At 40.4% G+C, this 13,298-nt stretch overlaps 1 protein-coding gene across 6 annotated transcripts in view; it reads right to left on the minus strand.

The window, feature by feature from the left end:
* Positions 1–12,625, minus strand: part of DAZAP1 (DAZ associated protein 1) — a 35,044-nt gene extending 22,419 nt beyond the window's left edge. For 2 of the 6 annotated variants that reach the window (XM_030540557.1, XM_030540555.1), the window contains exons 1-4: positions 12,461–12,620; positions 3,939–3,979; positions 3,205–3,371; positions 2,856–2,921 (exon numbers count right to left, since the gene is read on the minus strand). In XM_030540557.1, coding sequence (XP_030396417.1) covers positions 2,856–2,921; positions 3,205–3,371; positions 3,939–3,979; positions 12,461–12,492 — 306 coding nt within the window. In that variant the 5' untranslated portion in view covers positions 12,493–12,620. Of the gene's footprint in view, positions 1–2,855; positions 2,922–3,204; positions 3,372–3,938; positions 3,980–12,460 lie in introns of those variants that run through there. The other 4 variants (XM_030540558.1, XM_030540554.1, XM_030540556.1 and 1 more) reach the window with 4 other exon arrangements.
* Positions 12,626–13,298: the final 673 nt, after the last annotated feature.

Genomic DNA, 13,298 nt, shown 5'->3' on the forward strand with positions numbered 1-13,298 from the left:
TCAAGTCAGCGGCACTGCTATGGGTACCCGCATGGCCTCACAGTATGCCAACATTTTTATGGCTGACTCAGAACAATGCTTCCTCATCTCTTGTCCCCTAGAGCCGCTACTCTACTTGTGCTACATTGATGACATCTTCATCATCTGGACGCATGGAGGTTTTTTGCCTTCCCCTGCAGCGTGGGGCCTGGGTCGCTTGCTGGTGGATTCTCTGCAGCTTGAGGTCTTCAAACCAATTTTGAGGATTTCAATAACTCAGTCCTGGGTTAGGGGTTGTTATAAAAGTGGACGGGTGGGGTTCTGTGGCCTGCCTTGGGCAGGAGGTCAGACTAGATGATCATATTGGTCCCTTCTGACCTACGAGTCTATGAGTCTATGAGGGCTTGTTGAAATCCTGGTGGAATTCCTCTATTTCCACCCTACCATCAACCTCAGCCTGAACCAGTCCACACAAGAGACCAACTTCCTGGATACTACAGTGCAAATAAGTGATGGTCACATAAACACCACCCTATACTGGAAACCTACTGACCACTATAGTTACCTACATGCCTCCAGCTTTCATTCAGACCACATCACACGATCCATTGTCTACAGACAAGCCCGAAGATACAACTACATTTGCGCCAATTCCTCAGACAGAAACAAACACCTTCAGGATCTCTATCAAGCGTTCTTAAAAACTACAACACCCAGCTGGGGAAGCAAAGAAACAAACTGAGAGCTAGAAGGGTACCCAGAAGTCACCTACTACAGGACAGGCCCAACAAATAAAGTAACAGAATGCCACTAGCCATCACCTACAGGCCTCAACTAAAACCTCTCCAGTGTATCACAAAGGATTTACAACCTATCCTGCAGGATGATCCCTCACTCTCACAGACCTTGGGAGACAGGCCAGTTCTTGCTTACAGACAGCCCCCCAACCTGGAGCAAATACTCACTAGCAACTACACACCGCACAACAAAAACACTAACCGAGGACCCAATCCCTGCAACAAACCCCGTTGCCAACTCTATCCAAATATCTATTCAAGGGACACTGTCATAGGACTCAACCACATCAGCCACACTATCAGGGACTTGTTTACCTGCACATCCATCAATGTGATATATACCATCATGTGCCAGCAATGCCCCTCTGCCATGTACATTGGCCAAACGGGACAGTCTCTACGCAAAAGAATAAACGGACACAAATCAGACATCAAGAACTGTAACATTCAAAAACCAGTAGGAGAGCACTTCAATTACCCTCAACACTCAGACTTAAAAGTGGCCATTCTTCAACAAAAAAAATTCAAAAACAGACTTCAACAAGAAACTGCGAACTGGAATTAATTTGCAAACTTGACACCATTAAATTAGGCCTGAAATGAAGACAGGGAGTGGCTGGGTCACTAGAAAAGTCATTTTCCCTCTGTTGATACTCACACCTTCTTGTCAACTGTTGGGAACTAGCGACATCCACCCTGATTGAATTGGCCTCATTAGCACTGACCTCCCCCACTTGGTAAGGCAAGTGCCATCTTTTCATGTGCTGTAATATATTTACCTGCCTACTGTATTTTTCCCTCCATGTATCTGATGAAGTAGGGTTTTAGTCCATGAACGTTTATGCCCAAATAAATGTATTAGACTCTAAGGTGCCACAAGGACTCCTCATTGTTTTTGCTGATACAGACTAGCACAGATACCCCTCTGAAACAGAACTCAGTTTATAGACTTAACCATAAAGGAAGACTGAAAGGGACATCAGTTGATTAAAAAAGGCTAGTCAAAAAAGGGATCTCAAGAATTTGGCTATAACTGCAAAGATTTCATCCTCATTTTGTGCCTTCCATGCTCACTCATAGATTTTACAAGTTGCACTATCTGAAGAATAGGAAAAAAAAGTAGATGCTAGACAAACAGCTACTTTACCAGTTAGATTAAAACACACACCCCCCCAAAACACAGAACAGTACTAAAATTAAACTAGTAAAATAAAAAGATTTCAGAAAAAAATACATTCAAAATATAGCAGAACTTTAAACAGAGTAACAATCCAGATTTCTTCTCCAAAAAGGTGGTGGTGGAGGTTAAGCTGTGGTACAAAATACCTGATGCTACTACAGTGTAAGAAAGATAAATAAGTTTTTAATTTATTCATCCCTTTACCTCTCCCTCCCCCGCAAAAAACCTTACACAAGTGTTGATGAAATTCTTGAACTTGGTTTGGCTCCTGTAAATCAGATGTAAGAGCTAATTCAGATTTAGCCTGTTTGAAATTTCACAAAAGCATACAATTTAACTTCTACTCTATTTGTCCTTGCATAGTCATAGATCTTCATCACCACCATTACCCACATGCAATCATACTTGCTTCTTGTCAAAGTATTTCTTTGATTTCCACACTCTGACTTGTACACCCAGCAGCAATCAGTAGATATGTCACAATGTCAGTTAAAACCGCAAGAATCTTTGAACAAAAGACCTAGTAACATAACCAACAATTCCAATGAGAGCTGCACCCCTACGAAAAAACACTCGGCTGTTAGAACTAATATTCTTTTGAAGCAGCACCTAGGAAAGTAAATGCCTTCACACACAATAATATAAAATGTAGTCAGCTTTAACTAAGAAGATATCTGGCCTTAATAACAACTGTTTACTGTGTTTTACACCAAGACTTCTGCATTTCCTCTCAGTTCCAAGCAGGTAAAAGAGCTTTCTAAAATTTACGTTAAGATGATCAGGAACTGAGAGAAATACCAACACGACATTCATGATGTGTACAGGATAAAGGGCACAGGCTGCTAGCCAGAAAGACCTTGGAATATATCTATCAGTATGCTTTAAGCATCTCTCCTTACCCATCCCTCTTTTGGCCGCGTTCTTTCTGGTTGCATTCCCCGAGGTGTACATGGCTTTGGATCAATCTGTAACAAGTTCCAAATTGGTCAGTTTTAAGTGTGCAGAATATTTTGTGCTAATAAATGCATTCAAAGCACCTGCGGATGCCATTCTCTAAATTTAACACTTCTGATAAAAGTTACCCCAGATTACACATTTTGGAAGGAACAGTCATTGAATTAACATAGCTTGAATTATTCATGCGTCAACTACCACCCAAATTACTTTTAAATTCATCGATTTAAAAAAAAATATTAAAGACCTAGTCATATTCTAAATAGTTAAAACCAAAGTGACAGGTAAACTTACATTTCGGCCATCTAATGTATGTGGTCTGCTGGCCAGTACTGTTCCCACGCAGTTGGGATCTTTAAATTTGACAAATCCAAACCCTCGAGATTGGTTTGTTGTTTTATCTTTCATTATCACGCAGTCTACTACTTCTCCATATTGGGAAAAGTAGCTACGGAGAGTTTCTGTTAAAAAATATGGTATTAAGCAGAACCAGCTACTAAAGAGTATAACTTTTAGTAAAACTGACATGTCTAAATCTTCTAATATGCACTTGCTAAAACCTAGCATCTGATTTGTATCATTTAAAGAGGATATAATAGCCATGTATCTAATAACAGAAGATGCTCACTGTTTTAATTCCACTCAGGCAGATGGAAGAAAATACTGCAGTAAATTAGTTTTCAAAAACAGAGATCAGCTATTTCTGAGTCAGCACTTTAAGGGATGTCAAAACCAACTTTTTCTAATATCAACCAATATAACCAGGGAATATAAAATTTCCTTGTCCAAGAGATATGAAAGTGACATAATGTAAAGATGAATAACACAGTCGGGACAGAAACATAAGTTTCTTTACAGGAATTCTATTACCGTCATTTATTAAAAAGCAACAAAATCGAAGATGAGTAGTAAAGACAATTGAATTTTCCAGGGATGTTACAACTACATTACTTTATAAGGAAGTATGAGGTATAAAGTTTTGTCCTTTGTAATATTTTGGTATAATGGTAGTAGAATACATAACTTACCTTGTGTTGTACTCCAGTCTAGGCCACCCACAAACAACTTTCTGTAATTCAAACAAAATATTTTGGTTAAAGTCTGAGGTCTGAATCAAACATGCATTATTTTAACTAATAACATATACAGCCTGTTCGTACTTTCATCTAGCTAATGTAGTATTTTAGCATACTTTGAAGAACTCAAGGCCTGTTACTCAATGAAGATGCATTTCTCCTTTGCTTTTAAGTTTCCATTTTTATTTCAAGATTATCTTCAGATATGTTACATACTGTTAGTATAGTGAAAGATTTAAAAACACTGAAGTATTATTTCCTCTGTACCCCACAGGTATAGGATTGCACGTTTATACCAAGAATATATTTTATTCTGATTTGAAATAGCAGACAGGAAATATGCCAGAAAAGCAGAAGTCAAATCAAACATCTATAGCTTTGACATTCATAAAAGAAAATATATGTCTAACAACATTAAAATAGCCAGAAGAAAGACGACAACACCAAATATCTTTACTTATCTACTTTTTGAGGCCAAGTGGGATTGTTCATGTTGTGAAAATCCCCATGGTTCAGAGAGTATGAGCAAGGATCTAGTCATCATTTTATTCCCGAGTTAAGGGTTTGAAGTAGTGCGTAGGATTTTGCATTGACTCTCTGAGAATAAGTTCAGAGAACCAGTGTGACTGTTCTAATAAACCCATTAAACACTGAATGATGAATGCAACATACAAAATTGTTAAGAAGGATAAACAACCCAACTAGATAACATGATTTTAATAACTGTAGAGTATCCAGTGGTATATGTAAACACTGCAAATACTGCAGTCCCTGTATCCCCTTTGTAAGAATAAATGTTATAGCAGATTTCCCAAGTTCTCTAATGTACTTCACTTTACCTTTCCTTCTTCAAGGGATTATCTTTAAAACTACTGGTGTATGAAAATTTATTCCACCTCAATTACTAAAGTTATCTTGCACCAACTTCCAAATGTCAAGCAACAAATGCGCACACATAGGGAAATGGTATAGCAAATTTCTCTTGTGTGCCATATGGTAAAAGCTCAATGGGAATCATGACTAAAAGACACATGCTTCACTTTAAAGCATGTTGAACTAGACGCAATAATGAAAAATTCAGGTATCATTAATTCCAATCACCTGGAACTTCTGTATACCGCTTTTCCCTTGACCTAATTATAAACTTAGAGAACAACATTTGAATTTTCCCCCACTCTCAAATCAGAGAGCTGGAGCTGGTCCTTTAGGTGCGTTACACTCACTTGTCTTTGGGCTCTCCAAAATCAAAAACAGACAAAGTCAGACCCAAAAATCCATAAAAAAAATTCTTACATAGCGAACAAAACATTAAAAGTGATTATTTATTTGCTACTTATATGTTGCTACTTCACTTATCTTGGGAGACAAGTCAGATTCATTTTTGGTTACTGTCAGATTCTAGTTAATAAATGAAAGGAAAAGTAACTACAAAGTTCAGGTTAAAAACTGCAGGGGAAAGTTTAGTTTTTAAATGTGTACTGGCCTAAAAAACAGGGAAACATTTCTATTGTTTGGTCTTTAGGTCTTGGAAAGCTCATCTTCACAATAACTACATCATTCTAGGGAACATCTAACCTGACAGTATCTCGATCAAGTTGTTTGTTAACTGCGGTGAAAACTAAAGAGCAGTGAAGTTAGGCTCTGCTAGTTTCAAAGTCTTCCTGACAGTCAGTCTACAAAAAGATCCTTCTGTAGCTAATTTTTGAAAAACAAAATTAATGATTTGCAGTCTAAGACTGCAGACTGCACCATTTTTGTATGGCAGTCTCTCTGCTTGAAGAATAAACGCAAGATACCAAATAAAAGTGGAAATTTATGCTGAGTTTTCTCCAAACAGGCTCTTACCATAGTATAAAACTATCTTACATATTGCTACCCACTACCATAGTATCTGAGCACCTTCCACATAAAATCAATAGCAAAGATTTCTGCTTCATGGTAATTGAACAGAATGCCAAGGCCTTTCACACAAGGAAAATACATAGTCTAGTAATTCTGTAAACTTTGCTGTGCAGTCAGCACATCATGTTTTGTTCGACCCTACTTTAGAAATGAGGTTTTTTAAAAAAATTGCTTGAAATTAATGACACTCAGACTCATTAGTAAGTTCTTAAATTATTTTAGTTTCCAGAAATAAGTTTATATGAAATGTGACATTCAAAAAGGATTGTGATGTAATAAGAATGTGTTTCCTAGGAACCTTCAGGCACTAGGTAAAGAAGACAAGCCCATCTTAACTAACTTATGAGAAATAATATTGCTGCAGTGGAAACCAAATGGCAAACGTTAAATTGTGTGACCCCTCACTTTAAAAACAGAACACAGCAGGTCAAGTTTCATCTTATGAACTGAACATCTAGAATATTAAAATATGGTATTTAGTTTTAGTAAAATTGTCACAACAGGTAGCTTTGAAAACCAATCAAAAAGCATTGCTTAGGTATGCTGGCTGGTCAGAATTTGTAGTTTTGTTACAAAGACAAGAGGCATGACAGTGACATATGTATTCATACAATGCCTTTCATCTGAGTTCATCAAGGTGTTTAATAGTTATTAATCCACCTGTGATTTGAAAAATGTGAAACAGAAGTGACCCAGCCACAGTCATGAAAATCAGACACAGAATTAGAAAATGAACCTTGGAGTACTGACTTCTAGGATTGAGCTCAACCACCAGAAAACTCCTTAATACTGAACTGTGAAACCATACTTAGAATGTCACCTTATGATATAGTTTAAAAATAACAAGTGAGGACCGTCTCATGCCAGTTGTATATCAGGAAGTTATAGACTAAAACACTATGACTATAAAAAATTATCAATTCTTGCAAGTTTTCAGAAACAGCATCTAAATCTGTACCCACAAGTTCTCCATGTTACAGCATGCCCAAAAATTTCTATTTGTGCACAGACACTGGACTACCTGATTTGCAACTGTATGCACATGCATATCAATTTTACCATTTGAAAAAACCTACATATACAAAAAGTGCATCCCATAATTAAAAGCTAACTTAGGGCCATCCCAACATTTGGCCCTCTTACTCAGAAGCAGCATCTTAAAGGTCCACCAGTTATATTTTAGTAAGTAACTGAGTTTACACTAATATGATAGGGAGGTCTACTTCGTAAGAAAATGTCCTGTTTTCATGATCTTTCTCCAGAGAAAAGAGGAAATTATCTATTGTTTTTGTTTTCCACTTTGCTATAGTGCAGTGTATGGCCATAGCTCAGCTGAAGTCAGAAAAAAGTCTCCCAATGAGAGGAGAAAGTTTCATTTGTATTTTTCCCATTCTCAGCCAATAGATAAAAAAAGAGCTACTTTACCCTAAGAGAAAATATTGCAACTTCCTCATCTGCTTTATGCAGAAGAACCTGGCTCTATTAAACAAATAGCTACTCACGAGCAATGGCTGCCATAAGGCACCAGTCAGCTTAGCTGTGGCTCATTTACAGAGTTGTGGGTGCAGTAGTAATTAAGCATCAGGAATTTTGGATAATTCTGCTGTACAGAAGATTAGTAGTGGTAGCATAGACTTCACTTGTTCACTTGAGCTAGGTGCTCCAGGGAGGTACTGCAGTTTAGAAAAAGGCTGCAGTCAAGCCTCAGGAGCTAAAATTTGATTCCAGGAGTTGTAATTTAAATTTTTCTTGCCTTTTTTTTTTTTTTTTTTTAAAAACACACAATACACCAACTTGCTCCAAGACATCTCAAGCTTACCCCAGCTACTCAGCAAATGATAGTAAATAAAAATGCTTTAAGAATTTAGGTTTTCAGAGTCTAAAAATGATGAACATATTGTACCAATTTTAATCTTATTAAATGGTATTTTAAAATTTGCCTAGACAGATCACAAATTTCACCTCTAAGTCACTGGTTCGTAGATGGACCAGATCAGCAATGACATAAGCCTTATCTGCACTAGAAAACTGATTTGCTGCTGAGAACAGTTGTCAGTGGGTTCACATGGACCAGTCCAGAAAATGACTATCAGAGTACAAAGGACAATTTTCTGCACTCTTACAGAAACACTGACTACATCCACACTTAAATTGTTTTGGGCGCAATGATCATTACCACAGCCCCACCAGTGATACCAATGTATACAGGGCTTCAGTGTTTTAACTGCCATATAACCCAATCCTGCCAAAAGCTGGTCTAAATGATACAAAAGTAAAAATGCCTGGGCACGCCCACCATTTGTTACCACCAGTGAAGCTGCACCAACAGTAGTGCGCAATAGTGGGAGATTTCCTGGAAGATACTATTAAACAAGGCTTAAATGTTGAGAATGTTTTCCACAATGGTGCTAAAAATGGTTTTGTCCTGTCTCTAGGCACTGACATGTTTGCAGCATCAGTTCAAAGGAACTCACACATTGCTGGTAACAGTTTCGAGTAACATGCCATTTTGGGGGTTTGACAAGGCTTTAAAGCCTACCACCAGATGGTCTATTTGGTTATCTGAGTGAAGCAAAGTTCTTTCCATCCAACTGCCCACAGGCAGATACAAAAACAGTTTTGCTAGCAGTCTCACCAAAGTGGCCAAGATGAGAACTGCACTCCTCTTTAGATCTGGTCCCCACAAAAGAGATACACAGACACACAATGGCCTTCACTGGTCCTTCCTATGCTGTACCTATTCTGTGAAAACAAAGTTTCTAACAATGTCTAATAGGAACCACACAAAGATTTTTTTTTAATAAATTAGGGTAGTTTTGTGTATTAAAATATTCACAATTAAATTTTATTATAAATAAAAAAGGCAACGAGTTTAGCTTTAGTTTTAAACCAAGGACTCTGGATTAGCAAAACGCTCTTCATCCAGCCACATAAAACTATTCTATGCCAGGTTATCAAATATAAAAAAAAATACCATCTGTGAGTTTCGGACAGACCATCTAGTTGTTTGACTGCAGGGAGTTCGCCTTCTCGATAATGACCATTGAAACCTTCTAGCTCCATTACTAATTATTTCTAGCCACCTCACAGACAAATATTCAAACAAAAAAGAAGGGTTGTCTAAGGTCATCTACAGCAGCTGTATGTAAATAGAGCACTTATATGCGTACTATACTATAGAATGGCAAAAGCCAAGACAATCTTAGCCTGCGGCTCTGTGATGGATGGATTCTAATATACTGAGCAAAAGTAAACCCTATTTAACCAACCCACCTGCCTAAAACAAGGATATAGGCACAATATAAAGGAAAGCTGACAGAAGCAAAATATTTAAGAAAGAAAGGACAGTGCAAGAGGATTGCTCATCTTGCAACATTTAGCTTATACCATCATCAACCTGTTCTTATTAGTCTTACACAAGCTGAGGCTTGGCCATTTATAGCTTTGCTTGTTCAAACACTTAAGGACAGGTAGTTAGTAAACTCTTGCTGTCAATTCAAGTATTGTGCAAGGGTACTTCTCTCTCTCAGACAAAAACTCAGTGTTTTCACAAAGCTATATATAACAACTGACATTATGAAGCTGCTGTAATCAACGCATAGTAAGGCTGAAGTTAACTTCTCTCAAACAAAGCAGACTGTTCTGAAATTTTGCATGCTTCACCTCATCCCAGAGTAGTTTGCATGGGACAATACAAGTGGAGGAGGAATATATGACATGTACAGCAGCTCCATCCCACCTCTGGAATCAATGTGTTAACTATGCGCAGAAATATTACACAACAGTTGAAACTTTCAACAATGTGAAAGTTTTGAATTAACTATAACAGAAAGACACTTATTAAACTAAATCTCCAATTAATATCCTAGCTGATGAATACATCAGCCGTTTTCAATGTCGTTTCAGTAGGCTGCAGAGTCCTCCAGGAGTAACTGCAGTGAACAGTATCCATAAAATCTCTACGTGCCCCAGCTAGTGCAAGGGATTACAGCCCTTATGTGTATAATGTATCATCCACCTAGGTGATTTGCCTTGGAATCTCATGTAGTTTTCCCTTCAGTTATAGAGGCAATCATAACCAATATGGTATGAAACAACAGAAGCAGGTTTCACCTGTAGTCAAGCGAGAATAAGTCTTAGGGGCTCATAGCAGTAGGAGACTATACACTCAGGTATTAAATATTTTCAACCATAAAGCCCAAATTTACAAAACTAAAATTCCATGTTCTGTATGGCACAAATTCCCCTCCCTTCATTACTATTACCCTATTTCTCAATACAGCGGGAAGACAGTGAACTAATCAAAATAATATTTTATTCTATGAGTTTACCAGGCTTCCATGAATGTCAGAACTGTAATATCTGGCAGTAAGCATGAAGTATAGATAGCTAAAGTAATAAATCTCAAGACACAAGGAGCAGCAACGTGATTTGAAAATAGAAGCCATGTCAGACGTAATAATCAAAAGGCAGGAAAAGCACTCTACTACTCCATTCTCAGACACTCTCTCTCAAATTAGATGTTTTGAGTCCAGCAGACCCAGAATATCTTTCTGGTCTTATTTTTTTTTTTATTTTACATATTGTAATACCATAAATATTTAAAACTGTTTCTCCAGAGTGATTGTCACATATCAACTTTAGCAGTTAGCCTACTGGGAACACATAATTGATAGAAAAACGTTTTCATATTTTTGTTCTAGCATGTGTCAATTCAATATTCCCCACTATACAAATTAGTTCAACAAGCGTGGAAATGTTCTTCTTTTAAGGTAATGCTGACAGTTCAATTACCCCCACATATTTTGTTGCTAAGTTTTAAAAAAATGTTATCAACTTACATTTTTGCATTAGAAGGTAAGACTCATACTCTAGTCAATTTGGCAGCCACAGAAGATTTGTAACAGCTTCCAAAATAAAAATTTTATTTCTTAATATTAATTTCTAGTTGACTGCCAAACAGACTTGACACCATAGTAAGCTGTCTAAAATGGCAACATATCCTATTTCTTTCACCTTTCCCTTCTAAGTATTTTTGAGTGGATGAAGAAATTAACGATTATTGTTTTTTACCAACTAAAATCTGATCCTTCCACACCTAAATATAAAGTCAGGGAGTGAAATTATGAGCAATTTGCAATCCACAACAAGCTCATTGTCCAGAATGTGAGTTAACATAATATTTTGCCCAGTATTTAGAAGCTTGTTTTAAACAAGTTACTTCAGAGCAACAAATTAGTCACTTTGAGAAATGCAGCTGTTAATGCCCTCCCACAGGAGGGCATCTCATAAATTAGTTTCAACAGTAAATGGGGCTCAGGACACAAAAATAATACTTTCAGAACAGGCAAATGCAGTAAACATAACCCAAGGAGCAAACACCATTCAGTGAGACAAGTTATTTTCAAGACATCCAGTACTATTACATCTCTTGTACTTCTGAGATAGTTCAGAACTTAAACACAGAAGGACACAATAGATGAACCATTCTAGGAGTATAGTCCTGGACAATGTACTCTTAGGTTTTAGTTTATGATTTTATGCATATTTTAGTTTTTACAAGGATGAACCGTTTTATTATGGTGGAAAAATTCATTGTCAACTGTTGCTACATTTCACTACAACAAAACACCTGGCAACCAGTGTTGTATAAAGATACTCTATAGTTTTCTGTCAATTCGCCCATGCACTGGCCACTGTCTTGTGATTCTTAATACTGTAAATGTTTGAGCAGTGTATGGAAAATTATATAAAACGCAATCTTAAATCCATGGGGAGCCATACATGGCGTTATCTATTTGAACAGCTGAAGTCCCCAGAAGGCCTTTAAAGCAAGTGGAACTTCTCTTTTTTAAATTCAGCCATTCAAGATTCCTAATGTGAAACTGATCTGTGGAAGGGAAGGTTAAAAGAGCACAGAGGCACAGTACAAGGTTCCCGTCTCTAGGAGGGGAGATGATAAAAAGACTGTTTCCGTCTTTGTCCTGATGCACAGTTCACCCTCAGTGTGCATCTCCCGACACACGGGGGAAACTGTGCGGGCACAGCCTGATGAGTCAGGGGCTCCTTGCCCTCGGATTTCGCATCTTCCTCGGCGGCATCAAGGTGAGAACGAGCTGGGCGCAGGGCTGCGGCAGCTGCTCTGGTCCCATGACACCCGCCTCGTGGTATGTCTGTGCTGCCCCCACGGTGGGACCCGGCTAAGCACTCACGGGCTGCGATCCCCCCGGGCCCATGGCAATGGTTCACGGCCTGGAGGAGCGAGCCCCTGTGACCTTGGGCCCCGGCGCGAAGCACCTGCAGCCGCCGGGCCCCCGGCGAGGCGCGGCAGCGGGCGGCACGTGGAGGGAGGGGAACCCCCCGCCCCGATGAGATGCGCGAGGACTCAGGATGGCGTCAGCCGCCAGCTCGTGGCCGGGGGCAGCCCGGGGGGGGCCATATCCCAGCCCCCCCCGAACTGCCCGGTCTCAGCCCTTCACTGGGGGGCTCTCCCTGCCCTGAACCCCCCAGCCCCGCTCCTTCCCCCCAGCGGCTCGGAGACCCCGGAGCCCCTCAGCCGCCCCCCCCCTCACCCGATCTCGTCAGCGCCTCCCACGTTGTTCATGGCGGCGGCTCCAGGCAGCGTCCGGGCCGGGCCCGGCTCCCTCAGGCCCAGGCGGCGGCGGCGGCGGCGGAAGGTCACGGGCTCCGCTTCCCTCCCGACCTGCGCAACGGCGGCTCCGGCCCCTCTTCCCCTCAGCGCCGCCCGCCAACCGCCGCTGCGCGTGCACCCTGGCCTCGCTACGGGGTCTCCGGGACCGCGCCCAACGAGCGGGTGAGGGGAAAGGGCGTAGCGCGCCTGCGCGGCCGGCGCAGGGCACCACGGGAAACGTAGTCCAGCGCGGGCTGGCTAACGCGTGGTGCAGCCCCGCGGCAGCCATGCGGGGTCGAGCCGGCAGGAGGGAGCGAGAGGGCAGTGCGTGCGAGAAAGAGAGGCCATGTGGGTGCTAAGGAGCGTACGCCTGGGAGAGGCCATGGGAGTGAATGCATGAGATTTAGCGTGTGAAAGGGAATGGGAGGTTGGCAGGGAAGTTGTTTGCAAGTGAGGCCTGGTCTACACTTAAAGATAGAAATAGATCAGGGACATAAAAAAATGCATAATACGGTACTAGTTTGTCAACACTGGGGAGTCAGGTTGACCTCAGCTAGGTTTCTGTCAGCCTATCTCCAGCCTCTCAGAGAGGTGGATTAACTACATCAATGGAAAAACTCTTTCCGTCTGTGTAGGAAGCGTCTATGCTGCAGCGCCATAGCTGCAGTACAGCACTTGCAGCGCAGATGCAGTCAGAGTGTGTGCATAGCATGGTGTGTACAGCTGGGGGGGGTATGTGGGGCAGGGGTGTCCTTGAGTGTTTAGTAAGGTGTGAGTGT

The sequence above is a fragment of the Gopherus evgoodei genome, chromosome 22 (genome assembly GCF_007399415.2).
Source record: "Gopherus evgoodei ecotype Sinaloan lineage chromosome 22, rGopEvg1_v1.p, whole genome shotgun sequence".
Lineage (NCBI taxonomy): Eukaryota > Metazoa > Chordata > Testudines > Testudinidae > Gopherus > Gopherus evgoodei.